We start from the raw sequence: 16,659 nt of genomic DNA, 5'->3' as shown, positions 1-16,659 counted from the left end.
TGTGAACACAAAACAGTATTGGACAGAACTGGGACCACTGCCTTTGTATTTTCTTCTTCTTTTGTCACATTTTTTTTAATTATTATTATTTTTTAATTTTCCAGTTTTCCAAAAGCAGCAATATAAAAGTGGGGAAAAACATAAAATGCAAGAAAAACCTCAAAATATCTTATTGGGAAATAACACTTTACCTCAGATTTTAGTTTTAGGAAATCAAATCTGGAAACAGAATTTCTAATTTTATTTAAATTGTATAAGCAAAATCTCAGTATAGCCATCATGTGTGATTTTTTGGAGATTATCATGAAGAAAGGACAGAAAGCAGGGCTATAGTTCTTGTGAAATATATGTTTTCTGAGGGATTATGAGAATTTTCTCATACTAGAAGCACATGCTAATAGGTTTTTACTTGAGAAATTTTCTAGTGTGTGAACTGAGAAGACATGCTCTCAATAATTTACTATTGTGTATTTTTGTTCTAAGAAAAACAAAAACAAACAAACAAACAAACAAACAAAACAGGGAAAAATGCCTCATCTCATGCACTGGTGCAGCACTGAGCAGGAGGGGGTTCTCAGCCGCCAGTGGTATGTAAGCCATCAACAGGTGGTCTGCAGAATGACCATAAAAATTAACTGTTTAAGGTCTAGATAGCCTGAAAGCCAGTTATATTAGTGATATTTCAAATTAAAATGTTTTTCAGTACAGTATTATACTTCTAAGTATGTGAGACCTTGCTGGTCTGCTAATTCTCCACTTACAGCTGCCTAACCTTGAAAGGTATATGTTAGTTCGGAAGGATTTTTCAGGAAAGCTTTGTGCTCCTCCAGCTAGAAGAAAGCGTAGAAACACTGTCCTAGGAGGTTGTGCTCAAAGCCAGGAGTTCAATAATACCAATCCCACACTCACCACATTTTGTAGACTTTGCATGTGGGGTTTTCATGTGCATGTGTAGTTACTCTTGTGAGGGAGGCAAACATAAATGTCCTCAAAAGACTTAAGGTCACAGATGAAACCTGCTTCAGCACCAATAGTCAAATAACTCAAATGTCTCTCTGATGGTTCCCACATCTGGTGTCTACCTGCTTTGATTGCAGTCACTTGACCTGTTTTTCTTTTCCACAATAGCATTTCACTTGGTCAAACTACTCTTTGGTTTTGTAACATCCAGTAATCGGTAACTACCAGCACTCAGCCTGCAGTACAGCCACAATGTGACCATGGGCCATGTGACCATGGGCAGTTTTCCAATCTTTCTCTTCTTCATGGTGAACCATCATGACTCAACAACAGTCCCAAAAGAAAGGATGCCCATAGTGAATATAGAAGTACCTAATTATCAGGATTTTTGCCTTGTTCTAGAATTAACAACATGCAAATTATTCAGCATATATTTAAACTTACATAGAAAAAAGATTCAGAAAGGCTGTTATACTACAAAAAAACACTAAAGACCTGCAGATGGAGATGTTGAAAAGAGTGAGGTTATGTCACTGTGCTTCAGAGGCAAGTACTTTATAATGACTGGAAAGGGCTATACTTTCTTCCAAATAGTCCCAAGACAGCAAAAAGAAGCCAATCATTATGCTTGTGCTGCATTCCATCTAGCAACTCAGGGCTTAAACATCCTCTCAAGATGTGAGAAACACAGACTTGTTCCTGTTTTTCAGTCTGACTTCATGTCACACTTTGCTTGGACACTGCCTAAACCTGTAAATATACACAATTCTGTACACTTTTTAAGCCTGTTTTTCATATCTGAATGAGTTCACTAACGTGCATCTGGAACTGGCAAAAGCAAAAAATCTGCAATTAAGTATACTTGGGTTAATTTTTAACAATTTAGAATAAAGGTCAAAGTTTAAGTGTATATCAGTCATTTCTTCTGAAAACCTTTTCAAAACTGTAAGTATATAATTGTTTTACCCTGAGAATCTTTTCCTTTGTCGCAATCCAACATTAGTATATTTGCATTTGAGTAACAGTTTGAACTGTGTTTAGTAAAACATGATTTTAAAGTACTTTTTGCAACTAGAAAGATAAGTTAGTTAAAAGTTCTGACAGACACTATATTTGCTAATAATTAATTACATTGTGACTTTTAATCCTGTTTGTAAAAAAAACATGGACTTAGCAGTTTACTCATATGTAAACTGAGCCAAATGGAAGATGCATTTTAAACTGGAAATAAGATGTTCCCTTGGGACTTAGGGAAGGCAATTTTGCAGAATATTGCTTCCTAGAATTTTAAATCCAGATATTTGTATATCTTTTGTTCTATTTTTTGTTTATTAATTGTTAATTAATGTGCTTTTTATTAAATAATGTTAATAAGTGGTTTAAACCTTTAACTTATTTATAGATATGTGTAGGACAAAGATGTCCAAACACCCATCTCTCAGGTGTAGCCTGTTTGCTGTTACCAGCCACACAGAATATGTCTGCTCTAATCCATACAGGATATATGTGTTGTTTCCCCTTCCCCCCTCCTTTTTTTTTTTTTTTTTTTTTTTTTAGCCTAAGTTACATGTCCTTCATGCATCTAGTTCATAACTGTAGCTTGTACCTAAACTGTCCACATGATGTTCTTTCACTGTTTATGCACTGTGTAAATTGTGGTGTTTCTGTGAACTAACTCTTTTGCCTGCCATAAATGCATTCCAAACTCAGAGCAGAAGTGGAAAGAGTAAGATCTTGTAAAGAGGGATTGTAGGAGGGATTTTATTTATATATATATAGTTATGTAAGTGCATTTTAATACTGATGGTTGAACACAACATGACTACACGTCCTTAAACAAAGCAGAAATGCAATCTATTTATAGGTCAGAGACATTTGTCCAAGCTGCTAACCAACTAATTTTAAATTTAATTTTAAATTTAGTATTTTCAGGAATGTTATGATAATGCATTCCTCTTTTAGAGACCGAAAATATGGGGGTGGCTAAAGAAAGAGTTAATGCCCATGATTTTGCCAGGAATCAAGTTAATGAAGAAATGCATTTGAGAGGATTAACATTGTTGTAGAAATCATTGTGTGAAGAGATTGACTGTGAGGGTGTTGGGCTGAAGAATGTGAAAGGGCAATTCAGTCTTTTTGGCAGGCTTGTCAAGGATAGTTTGCTTCTCGGCCATGGCTCCATGAAGTGGAAAACACTGAGAAAAGCAAGTGCCACAAGATGGCACTTTGAAAAGAGTGATGAAAGGGGGAAATGTACCTGTATCCATCCTGGCTGTAAGGTAGGGCTCTGAATTGCCCTGGTTTTCTTAGGCTTACTGCATCAGGCAGCAGGGAACTGTGTTGAATAACTGGATTTAATGAAGCCTTTATGGTAGTTCTTAGAGTTCTTAAACAGATGTTCTTTTTCTCTGTTTAACTCTTCTGCATGGTAAGCCAAAGATGTGTAGGGGCTTTTACAGGTCAGTGTATTCTAAATCCCCAGAATATGTGTCTTCTTTTTTAAATATTTTTTGGGGAAATATATAAAATATGTGAGAAAGCAAGTGGCTTAGCAGTACCTGAATCTCTAACCACCCAGCTGAGATGGAGACAACTAGAAGTATTCAGACAAAGAAGGATTTTTTTTTTGCATATGTTGGGAGGGAAAGCTGAATGGAGTCTGGTTTGTTTTGTTAAGAACTTAAGCTGGTCTGGTGGTTTTGATTTTATTTTTTTCTACTTCTAATTTTAATGCCAAGAAACTAGGCTTCAAAGTGATTTCTATTAAAATTTATGGTTACACTGATGCCAGTGGAAGAAGGGGCGGCTCAACAGATGAAAAAAAAATAGCTGTTACATTCTTTACATTTTTATGTCAAATTTTCTCAAAATGTAAAGAAAAAAATGTACATGGGCTTGTAGGTTTTGCTGGAATCCAGTTTTGTTAGAGTCCATTTTGTTATTATTTAAGGAAGATGCTCAAATATCAAGTATCTTCGAAGGATTTGGATATTTTTTTTTTACAAACATGGGACAATTTTTTTTCCTTTTTTCTTTTGTCTTTTTCAACACTGTAAAGGGATCATTAGACAGATTCAGATATTGGGATCACTTCAACAAGCCAACATGAGAGAAGATGAGAAACCACGTGCAGAGGACAAATTCTGCGGTATTTCCAGGCTTAAGGTACAGAAATATTTTAGTAATTTTTATGAATGCAATTGCAATTGTTTGCACTTACAGCCATTCAGTAGGAGTTAAAATATAGACTAAAAGAATGAACAGTCTGCTTCTTTCTTTATCTGTAATGATTTAACAATTGAGGTCAAGAAAATTTGTAACCAAACAAATATTGCTTTTTATGTCCCTGACCTTTATGTTGTCTGACGTGTCGGAGGTATGCTTGACTGCTGCTTTGAATCTCCACCTCTGAACTTCCGTAATGCCTCTAGGCTTTACTTTCTGTAATTCCCCTATTCCCTCACAAACCTGTGAAATGAGCCAGTTGTGACATGGAAGTAAAAATTGGCTGTTAATATACCCCACACTATTTTAGAAGTCAAGAAGTTCTATAAAAAGCTATAAAATAGCTTGTTTTAATAGGAAGACAAAGCTCAAATACATTACTGATGCTTTTTAGCATTTGCAGTAGATGCATTTAAAATACTATTGAATGTATTTCATAAATAATGTTTATGAATAACCCTTAAGTTAAAAGGACTTGAATACTACTGCAGATACTCTTTTTTTCCCCACTGTCAATTACTACCAGGTAATTGTAAAAAAGAGAACGCATTATTTACTATTTATGTTTGAAATGGTCTCATGACCTCTACCGAGAAAGGATAGCAGCTACTCAATCAAGTAATTCTATCAAAGGCAATGGTCTTAATCCTGCAAGAATTCTGTCATTCAGATAAGCAGAATGTGAAGATCCTTGCACCCAGCACACTGGGCTTTTTCCTTCTGACTGCAGGAGTTGTGCAGTCCTGCAGATGGCAACCTTGCAGCAGGCACAGGGTGGGAAAGGTTGTGCTGTACCTGTCTTGACCGGGGAAGTGGGATTTAAGGTTTCTGAAGACAATGTTGGTGACTGGGAGCAGGTGAAGAACAAAATCTTTCCTCATTTTTTTTTAGTTTAGTGAAGCCATAAGTCTGTGCACAAAGATAGCTGATGGGATTTGGACATTTATATTTAAATTCTATTCACATGTCTGAGTATTGAGACTATTAAATTGTTTAACCCAGAAGCACACTTTTGGTGGGTAAACAATGCTGTAAATTCCTAAATATATAATTTTGAATTCTTCACGTATTCTTCTCTTTCCTTCCTAGGTATTTCTGCTGGCACTATCACTTGCATTTGTTGGTAAAACAATGTCTGGTGCTTACATGAACAGCATGTACACACAGATAGAGAAACAATTTAATATTCCAGCTTCTTTAGTGGGGATCATTAATGGAAGCTTTGAAATTGGTAATCAATCATTTTATTACTTGTTATTCCTTGAAATTATAAAATGTTGGCTGAGCTCTATTATTATTAATTAGTGACTCTACTGTCTGTATTAATCTGCCAATTGTTGTTTGTGACAGCAAAATGACCAACTTTGTTCTACTGTCTCTGCTCGTACTTATATATTTAGTGTCTTGGAAACTAACAGCTTAATTGAAGATGGTTGAGATTAAAGGCTGGTTCAGCTAATTTTTGCACCTTCATAATAATAACAGAACAACTAACAAAACAAATATATTATAAGCTTTTTAATCAACTAAAAAAATAGAATGATTTTATAAACTCAATTGGAATATAAGGTCATATTAGCACTTTTACAGCTTTTTAATCAGCGGCCTCAAAGTCGATTGGAATGGATTGTCTCCTTACTCAAACTCAGGAGTATTTTAAGTTTTCATACCTGTACAACTGTAAAGAAAGTTTCTAGGTCTATTGTTAGTGCCCCTCCTGTCAGTAAGCTTTACAGCCAAAAGACAGGCAATGTCTTGCTGTTGCCACAAAAGCCAAACAAAAGACTTCATAACGTCAGATCCATGTAAGTAGAGATCCTCAGAGGATGTGTGCAGGAAAGCTAAGGCTCTTTTCATCCCCTTCCCTGGTCTTCTATATCTGTATGTATAAGTAGAAGAAACTATTCATGACACCATGCTGCTGCCTTCAAAGCAGTCTGATGAGGCAGCTATAAGATATGAAAAAATCATAGAATCAAAAAAGACTGTATACCCAGAATATATTATTGCTTTTGATAAGAAGGAGACTTTAAGAAACATTAAATGGCCAAGATTAATGATATGGTATGTAAAAAGGTAACATTTTAAATAAAGTATCCTTTCATACTCACTTTTCTGTAGAAAATTTTGGCATTCTTTTCTCCAAAGATGTAAAAGTAACTGTAAATAATGAGATTAATATTTTAAATGCTTAAAAATCTATGCATGTGCCAGAGATAGGTTAATTATGGGAACTGTATATGTGTTTGTGTCATTTAAGTAACTGGTTCAATGAAGTCTCTAGCAATTATACACACACACACACACAAAAAGATTCTATCTTCTTTCAGAGCATTATGTTCACCAGTCACAGACATGGTTTTGTTCTTTTGATTAAAAAGATCACAAAATGAGTAGTTGTACAATTAGTAAATTGTTACTGTTATGGGACCTGATTCCTAACATGAGGCTTGAGTCTTCTCTTAGCTGCATAACAGTAATGAAGAGTATAGCAAATCAACTGATTCTGAAGTGAAAGTGGAGGAGTTTTTTAGCTCATTTGTATTTTTAAATAGGACTAGGTACGAAATCTATTGTTTTTATTCCTCTGTAACTATTACTGAAATTAATATTAATTTAATAAATTTAATAAATTCAACTCTTTTCTTGCTATTCATCTCATGTTTATCAATATTTTCCACACATTGCGAAATAGAGTGTCCTAGGAGAATAACTTCCCAAAGCAACTACTATTCTGTAGCTCTGGGTCTTGTCTTTATGTAAAGTAGTGAGAAATTTCTTCTCTACATAGGTGCAGTCAAAAATTTCCTCTTCCACCAAAATTTCTTTTTCATACTGCCTTCTATTCTTATGTATTTCCCATGTGGTGTAACTCTTCCAGAAGAAAACCACAATTAGAGAGGAATTACTGCATTGTTTAGCCAGTTACAGTTTTTACAAGAGAAGAGAAGTAGCAGATGTTGAGCTAACAAAATACAAAAAAAAAAAAAATGCATTGGATTTTAAAATGTAAAATGTTGCCTTGGTTTGTAAATATGATTCAGGTTCTTTTTGCAGGTAACTTGCTGCTGATAGCCTTTGTGAGTTACTTTGGAGGAAGGCTTCACAGACCCAAAATAATTGCTTTGGGCTGCACAGTGCTGTCATTTGGATGTCTTCTGATATCACTTCCTCATTTCCTAATTGGAAGGTGAGTGTTTTGGTGTATTGGGTCTATGTGGCAAGGTTCTGGTCGTAGAGAGACTGCACAACAGCAACTGGGAGAGAAGATTGAGAAAATGTAGAGAACCAGCCCTGAAGCCCCCAAGGTCAGTGCAGCAGGAGGGCAGGAGGTGCTCCAGGCATGGAGCAGAAGTTCCCTGTGGCCTGTGGAGAGGCCCCTGGTGGAGCAGGTGGTCCCCCTGCAGCCCACGGGTCCCACATGGAGCAGATCTCCACGCTGCAGCCCGTGGAGAGCCCCCGCAGGAGCTGGCCCTGGGCCAGAGCTGCAGACCGTGGACAGGAGCCCACGCAGGAGCAGGGGATCTGGGGGAGCTGCCACCCGTGGGGGACCTGTGCTGGAGCAGTTTGCTCCAGGGGGATGGATGGTACAGAGCCATGTGGGAGCAGTCCTTGAAGAGCTGCTGCCTGTGGGCAGCCCCCGCAGGCTCAGTTCAGGAAGGACAGCATCCCATGGGAGAGACCCCATGGGGAGCAGGGGCAGAGACGGACCGTGAAGGAGTGGTGGAGACAAAGTGTCAGGGACTGACTGCAGCCTCCACTCCATGTTCACCTGTGCTAGTCAGGGGAGGAAGTGAAAAAGGATGGATGGGGAGGAAGGTGTTTTACTTTGCTTTTAGTTCTCACTGCTTTAGTCTGCTAGTTATAGGCAATAAATTATATTAATCTTCCTATGCTGAGTCTGTTTTGCTTAAGATGTAATTGGTGATTTATCTACTGGTCCTAATCTCAACCCATGAGTTATTTTATCATCATATTTTCTCTCCCTGTGCTTTTGAGGAGGAGGAGTGAGAGAGTAGCATGGTGGAGCTTAGCTACCTATTAGCTACCACATTTGGTTAGCTCACAGCAGCTTCTGTGATCCTTATATGCCTTAATTCCATTGCCTCCCACTGGAATAGGATTGCTTAATGAAAAAGACATTGCTGAACATGAGTATGGTAAGACAGTTGTACAGCAGCTTGTTTTGTTTGCTTATGACATGACTTCAAAACTCAGTAATCATTCCCAAGGACAATCACTCCTGTGCAGGGCACCTTGCCTTGTCTTGCCTTGCTGTGCCTTGCCTTTCTTCTTGTGCTACCTCTTGCATAGCCTTTCTTAAGAAACAGTGGTCTGTGATACTGTCACATTATGCTACTACGTCTTATCCACTGTAGGGGCAATACAAGATGATTTTTAAGATGGATTTTTCAGTCTCTTTGGTCTGGAGCTTGGATGATAGATCATATCTGATTGCTGTATTGGCAAGGCCTTTACAAACCATAGTGATTCTTTAACCACTTTTTCACTATTTTTGCTTGGTTTAACAAAATAATAATTTAGGCTTGTCTGTATTCTAATCAGTGAGGATTATTTATTTATTTAGTTAGTTTGATGAAAAAATCCTCTAATATTGCTATGTCCAATGTGGTATGGCTCTGGCTCTGACAGTCTTGGTGGTACCCTCTGCTTAGGGTGTAAATTGGATTAGAATGTAAGAAGAATATGAGACAAAATGATATGAGGGGCTTCACTGGGGTATTTCATCATTTCCTGAAGCATCTGTTACACAATTATGGTAGATACTACATACCCATCCCAACACTGTGTCAGTCCCTTGCTACAACTCTTTTGTTCCTACTTTGGTTTGTTACAAATGCTGAGCTAACTTTTGAAGTGAATTTCCTTCTTGCTATAGCTGCACACATTCTTTGAGGTAGCTTCTTTACTGAAGAACAGATTTATAAGGTTGTTCTGATATATTTGCTCTTAATCTGTACATTTTTTACTTTGATTCAAACAGGTATTATATTGAAAGCAGCATTTCACCACTGGAGAATTCTTCAGTCATGCCTCTGTGCTTTGTTAATCAAAGCTCATTCTCTTTACCTACAGAGGAACCATCAACAGGTATGATTCTTCCCATGTCTACTATTAATTTTTCCTCAGTTTTTATAGTGTTTAAGTAAATAGATTTTTTTATTAGCATTTTTTATATAGGGTTATACTTTTGATTGGTACATTTACAGGCATAAAAACTAGAGGTCAGGAAATTTACATATCCTGGGTTGCATCAAGCACAGCATTACCGGCCAGTCAAGGGAAGTGATTGCTCAACTCTATTCTGTGCCAGTGCGTCATCACCTCAAGTACTGTGTGCAGTTTTGGGCACCACAGTATAAAAAGGACGTAAAACTATTAAAAGATCTCCAAAGGAGGGTTACAAAGATGGTGAAGGGACTAGGGGGAAAGGCGTGAGGAGCAGCTAACGCCCCTTGGTTTGTTCAGCCTAGAGAAGAGGAGACTGAGGGGAGACCTCATCATAACTTACAGCTTCCTCATGAGGAGGAGGGGGAAGGTGCTGATCTCTTCTGTCTGGTGATAAGAGATAGGACCTGAGGGAATGGCATGAAGCTGCATCAGGGAGGTTCACCCTGGATGTTAGGAAAAGGTTCTTCACTGAGAGTATGGTCAGGGACTGGGACAGGCTCCCCAGGGCAGTGGTCACGGCACCAAGCCTGCAAGAGTTCAGGAAGTGTTTGGACAACACTCTTAGACATAGGGTCTGATTTTTGTGTGGTCCTGTGTGGACCCAGGAGTTAGACTCGATGATCCTTGTGGGTCCTTCCAACTCAGGATATGCTATGATTCTATGATTCTTTCTCTCTTTCCATATGTATATATTTTGATGCACCACATGAGAAATAAAAGAATGAGAAACAGAGACAAAGAAAAAAAAAAAAAAGTAGCTCCCATGGCTCTTTAAAGAAAAGAGAATATATCATAAACTATACTGAAACTTATCTGGGATACTGAAACATGCCTGTGCACTAGCAGTAGTATATGAAATAATATAATATATTATAAAAGTAACTACTCTGAAGTCAGAAGAGTCAGAGACAACAATTAAATAATCATGTGCAAAATCTTTACATTGGGGATGGGATTAATCTTCCTCAAAAGGAAGCCTTTAGTCTGAACTGTCTTTCTAGACTCCCTTGATAATTCATCAAAGGAGAGTACAGAGTCCTTGCAGACAGTGTCCCTTGCTGTAAGGACATTCATGATCTCTATTATAAATTGGGTCAGATTACCTCCTGAATGAACCTACTGACTCTTGGAGGCTTAAGTGGTTGGTAGATGGCAAAAGTTAGGTGAAATGAATCTCAGAGTTCACTGTTATATTTTGTGTTCCATTGTGTGCTGAAGCAGAATCACACTGCTGTAATATTGTATGTACCCAGTGACATCAAAGCATAGAGATACTGTACTGTTGCTTTCTGTCTCCTCTTGGATGTGGCCTAATAGCGTTCCAAGACTGCATGTTACTTTAGGCATAAATTCTTCTGTCTTCGCAAGGAAAATTTAAGAAAAGGGTATGCCTAATAGCACTTGGTATTAATTTTTCATTTGAAAATTTGAAAATATAAAATATATAAAATATAAAGTTTTCTTCATTTTATAAATACACAAAAAGTATAGATAGGTAAAGCATTTTTTCTAAATTATACAATCATTTACTGCTTATGTAGAACCTAGAACTCATACGTTCTCATGTCTATGGCTATGCTTGGTTGACTTAATAGTTTCCCTGTTACTCTGTGGACAAGCAAAACTGTGATGTTCATATATACAAGCCCATCTCCTTTACAATGCAAAAACTGCTTTGAATTTGACCACACTTGCATGTGGATTGCTTCACTCATGTTTGCTGACAGCAATCTGATATCAGTACAGACTTGGTCTCTAATCAGAGATGCTTTCATTTAGAAAGTCATCAGTTACTGTTAATAAAATCTGTTTTTCTTTATTAGCAAATTGGCACTGACAAGTATCAGTGTGACAAAGTGGAACATGGAAGACAGTGGAATCTTAAGAAAACTGTATGGGATGAAGAAACCCAAGTTCAGGGAGAGAAAGAAAACAACCAAGATCTCTTAGCTCCTGATGAGGGACAAAAATGACTGTGGTGCAACACACTACTAAGTTATGAAGGAGGACAAACATGAAGAATGAGAGCTAGATCCCTAGACAGATTCAGCAGGCTGGTCAGATACATGGCTGTGGATCTTCATTTTGATTGTTTGGCTGTTTTATCTCCCCTGACAACAGCAGTTTTGGTGAGGGAAATGAGCACAGGAAAGGACATAGCTTATGCAGTGATTAGGCTCTCAGGTGGTAGGACAAGGTGTAGAATGGAGAGGAAAGGGATTTAAATTCTGCTCCAGCAAGTGCAACAGCTTCTTTCAGTTATGGAGCCTTTGCAACAATTTATTTCCATATTTTGTAGAACAGATATACCCATAAAAGTTTAAGCTGTTAGTCAATTAACAGCTTAGTTATAAGTTATATTACAGCTGTTAGTCTTCATCTCTAGAACATCATTAGTAGTTAGAATTAAAACATTAATTCTAGCTTCTTACTCGATTTGCAGAGTGTGTAAAGGAGTCTGGGTCCTTGCTGTGGATATTTGTGATGGTTGGAAACATAGTACGAGGAATGGGTGAAACTCCCATCATGCCTTTAGGCATTTCGTATTTGGAAGATTTTGCCAAAACAGAGAATTCACCTTTCTACCAGGGTAAGTCTATCCTATCATGCTAACCAAACCAACATGAAAATTAAAAACTAACATGGAAATTAACAAAAGTGAAGAAGAGAGAAGAAAGGAGCTACTGCCTTATTGAAATAATGATAGTGTAGAACTTGTAATTTAAATATTTGTTGAGGTGAATTTGTTGAAATGAGGCCATTTTTAGCCATAAATGCCTGTTCAGTAAAGCTATCCTGATCTTCTTTAACAATTTCAAGAAAATAATTATGTCTGGGTTCTGATTTTGTGTATTTTCTCCTTTTCATATTCTAGGTTGTCTACATACAGCAACAATAATTGGCCCCTTTGTTGGTTTCTTGTTGGCATCATTCTGTGCAAAACTGTTTGTTGATGTGGGATCAGTAGATCCAGGTACAGGGTATATAATTTTTTTTTAATGTAAATTGTTAGACATAATTGTGTATTAACCAGCACTAAAATGTGTTTCTTTGCTACTAAGAATATTCATTTTTGTTTTTTTTTTTTTTTTTTTTTTTTCTTTTAGAATGGAAAATCTGTATATAATATTTAACCCAATAAAAGGCCTGAGTTCACACATGCATAAATGAATCTGCATATAAATTATTTGATGAATGATTCTATCTCTGGCTTAACATAGGAAAGGATTAGACTTAATTTAACTCAGAACACTAAAATTTGCCAGAAAAAAATAGCAGTATTAGAAAAGAAGCCTGGAGAATATTTGTTCTCTTTTATCAGATTCATTTTAAGAATCTTTAAAATCCTTTTAATAAATCGCATGTCAGAGATGACTAGGAAAACACACAATGACAGCAAAAAATGTTTCTGAACAAATATGATATCCCATTTGTTTGTTTGTTATTTTAGGGGATGTAGCTATAACAGCTACTGATACCCGCTGGGTTGGAGCATGGTGGCTGGGAATTTTGATTTGTGCAGCGCTGAATCTTCTTGCAGGAGTACCTTTTTGGTTTTTGCCCAAGTCACTTGTGAAGGAAGGAGAAACCAATGAACCTGAGGAGACGTGTAAAAAGAGGATAGTACTATTGCAAGAAAATGAAAAAAAGGAAGCCAAAGAAACCATGTATGAAATTGCTAAAGGCAAGTTATATCATATTTTGTTTACTTCTTAGTTTTGTCCTTAAGGTGCATTTTTTTTGTAATACAAGTGGGTCCAAGGCATGAAATGCATACTCTAGTTTTCTGCTCTCTGTAGTACAAAGAATTTGGGCAAGGATTTAGAATGGCTTTTCACACAGGCAGAAAGCTAATTTTATAGATTCAGGATCTGAATTCATCCATTTCTCCCCCCTGCATTTCAGGTGTATGTAGATCTGAAACTTTTCTTCCTTACAGAAGATTAATGCACTGAAATCTGGTTAAGAATACTTTACTTCAGTGACCTTTGGACGGGTTGCTTAATACCTCACATTCACTGTGCAGAAAAGCAGAAAAACAGCACATCTTGTGCACTTCTTGAGTCCAACTTAAAGACCCAAAGGGGATAGTCAGATGCTTAAGTAACTCATAAACATTTAATGACTATTGAACAAGGATCTGTTTGACTTACATTTATTCATGTTGCTATTTGCAACATTCATATCTATGTTGGCTTTTTTTCAGATCTATATACCTGGGAAGCTATATCTGGAGGAAGCTATTTTTTTATCTTACTTTGTGTGTGTGTGTGTGTATGCTCTAGTTGAAACATAAATTATATAAATTATGTAAAAAGTGTCAAAGGTTACTTTCTTCAGAGTACTCTCATGATTATGTATGCCCAGTCCAGGGCCCCTTGACAAGATCTTCATTTTCAGAAAGTAGGTGCTGAGTACTATCTACCTCTCCATGGTGTTTAAAGCTGTCATGAAAATTCATCATACACAAAGTGAGTACTTAGATGTTGGCTAATACTGCAGCTTCATTTGATAAGCACAGCTTATTTCTCTGCTGCCATGTAGCCTCAAATGAATCCACGAATAAAATACTGCTTTGGTGAGGAAAGGGTCCTAGCTCAGACTGTGGATCCCTAGTACTCATGAGTCCTTTCAGAGCCTCTTTTAACCATCATTTCCTTACCTGCATTGAAATGAATGTCTGCTCTCCCTGAATATCCTGAATTAAGAAGTCTTGTCATTTCAAGCTGAAAAAAGGCATTTATAGATCAAAATTAATCTCTTATTCAGAAAGCTCTGATTGTGCACTGCATGGCATATATAAATAAGACAGCCTATTCATAGAGTCTCAGATATTTGACCCATTATTTGAAAGTCTTGCATACAGATCCTCTTCTACTGATATGCTTCCTTGTCTCTGAAAAATACATATTAGCACTAAATGGTGCCTGCTTTCAATGAAGTATGGTCATTGTTTTACAGAAGTTTATGTTTTTCTGCAGTTTCTTGACAGTAGCTCATCACATTAATGAATAGAGAACGATAGACAAAGAGAAATTGTAATTGTTGTTGGCTCTTTTTCTAATGGTTCAGATCCTAACTAAATAGGCATTACTCAGAGATAAGACCTGTGTAAATTAGCTTCTCAGAATTTTACCTGGCTGAAGACTGGAAGGTGCAGACTTGAGTGTATAGTGAGAATAACTGCAATCAATTCCCTCTTTGGGCATTTCCTTCCCATCGCTAACAGTAGTAATAACCAAAATCAGGGATCCCATCTCTGTGGCTTGTAGTCACAGGTGTCTGGTGTGTTTGCACATCTTTCCCTTTGTACTCTCTATGCCTGGCAGGTGCAGGAAAGGGATTTTGATCAATACTTTGTGGCATAGGGTGAGGTAGAAAGGAGTAGGAATGGTGGGGAAGTAGCTGCTGCTGCAAATTTTTAAGTGCAAAGTTCAGTCACTGAACAGCTAAAATGTTTCCTGAAACTTTTACTATCAAATTATTACTGTGATTTTTATAAGCAGCAGCCTCATGGGTGTGAAGGTGTGTGTGTGTGTAAGATGAGTGAGGTTATCTCTGTGTAGAAGGAACATATTGGTGTAGCTTGGACTAAGGAAGTAATCTTTGACTTGTGGTGTCTGGCAAAGCACAAGAATTAGCCTAATCCAGTTGAGGACGACACTTGTTCCCTTCTTTCCCCTTCGGGGACGCTGAGCTATGGATGATTCATTTAATAAAGCATTACACTAACTCATTACATTATTTCATTCCAGATTTCATCCCATTCCTCAAGGCTTTGTTTCGCAACCCTGTTTATATGTTATTTATATGTATAACTGTGCTACAGTTCAGCGCCTTCAATGGCATGATATCCTTCATGCCTAAATATTTGGAACAGCAATTTGGAAAATCTGCATCAGATGCCATCTTTTTAATCGGTACATTTGCTTCATTCTGTTCTACCTGTATTTATATTTATATATGTTCATGTGTACATGCGCACATGTACATGTTAAGGTAAAATGCTTCTACAGATTCTACACTGTGAAACAATTATAAATAATCCTGCATTTTCTGTTAAGGACTTTCTAATTTTCTGTGCAGAATTGAACAATCCCCTTCCCACCTTTGAACTGGCCCAGAAAGTTCAGCTGATGTCAAACTTGCACCGCTCATCTCAAAGAGATTATGTTAATTTACACCAAGAGTGTGTGTGTGATCAATATTTATAATATCTTTATTTTAAAATGTGAAGTAGAGAGTAGATTTTATGTGCATGTAAATAACACTGCTAGCACTCTTAAGACACAGATGGGTTGAATGGATGAAAAGATAAAATTGCCAGCAATCTTCAAAACTTTCTATTATCTCCACTCTTCTGATATTGATCTTGTGCTTTCTGAAACGATAAAATCCTCTTTCATATACAGAACTTCATGGAAAGAAAGCACTGACCAAATATCTGTCTTTTGATGTCTCTTTATCAGCTTGTCTTTTCTGATGAGTGAGAAGAAGGTGTTGCACATGTACAAATGTACATTTGCAAATATTAATGACAAGTAGTTGGAGTACAAAGCAAATATCCCAGAACTGTAGAAGCCTTCCTATAGCTCCACTTTTTCAGTTCTTAAATTCTCAGTGTTCTCTTGTTTAACTGCAGTGACTTAATTAGATTAGTATTTATCTAATCATTATAGAAGAATCATCTTAAAATACATCTAGCCATACCCCTGTTACTTAACTCAGTGGTAGTCTTTCACAGTAGCCACAAAATTTATTTAAACCCTGCCACACAGAATGTCCCAGACCTTATGAATATTACTATTATCCTGTTACCATTATTTTGAAGCTGTGCATCCAAAGGCATGCAACTATCATACATCCTTGCTTTGTTGCACTGACATTGCACAGTTTGTTGTTGTTGTTATTGTGTTTTTTGTTGTTGTTGTTTTTTGTTGCCATTCCTGTTGTTGTTGTGTGTTTGTTTGCTTGCTTGTGTTTTTGGTTTGGTTTGGTTTGGCTTGTTTTTTTCCCCAGACAGGCTGCTTTCTGTATTGAAATATACGGTGCTTTTGGAGGATCCTGTCACATTCAATAGTCTTCCCCTTCCCTCACACTGTCCGTGTCCACCAACAGTCAAGGATAGTGACAGAACCAACATTCTGTAAAAGTAGTTCCTGAATGTCTTTCAGTCACCCTTTGCTTTATAAAGTATCAAACTGCAAAGAAGAGTGAAAGTACATTCAGTAATCTCACACCAAAACTTGATGTCTGTTCTTTCTTCCCATGATGCCTAGC

At 37.0% G+C, this 16,659-nt stretch overlaps 1 protein-coding gene across 2 annotated transcripts in view; it reads left to right on the top strand.

Moving 5' to 3' along the window:
• LOC311429636 (solute carrier organic anion transporter family member 1A2-like) overlaps positions 1–16,659 on the top strand; it is a 49,199-nt gene that overhangs the window by 26,808 nt on the left and 5,732 nt on the right. The window contains exons 2-9 of one of the 2 annotated variants that reach the window (XM_084505717.1): positions 4,019–4,125; positions 5,275–5,416; positions 7,243–7,375; positions 9,191–9,297; positions 11,822–11,968; positions 12,254–12,352; positions 12,920–13,063; positions 15,135–15,299. In XM_084505717.1, coding sequence (XP_084361843.1) covers positions 4,066–4,125; positions 5,275–5,416; positions 7,243–7,375; positions 9,191–9,297; positions 11,822–11,968; positions 12,254–12,352; positions 12,920–13,063; positions 15,135–15,299 — 997 coding nt within the window. In that variant the 5' untranslated portion in view covers positions 4,019–4,065. Of the gene's footprint in view, positions 1–4,018; positions 4,126–5,274; positions 5,417–7,242; positions 7,376–9,190; positions 9,298–11,821; positions 11,969–12,253; positions 12,353–12,829; positions 13,064–15,134; positions 15,300–16,659 lie in introns of both variants that reach the window. The other variant, XM_084505716.1, reaches the window with a different exon arrangement.

Source organism: Aythya ferina (genome assembly GCF_964211825.1).
Source record: "Aythya ferina genome assembly, chromosome: 1".
Taxonomy (NCBI): domain Eukaryota; kingdom Metazoa; phylum Chordata; class Aves; order Anseriformes; family Anatidae; genus Aythya; species Aythya ferina.
This window is presented reverse-complemented; position numbering and strand designations above follow the sequence as displayed.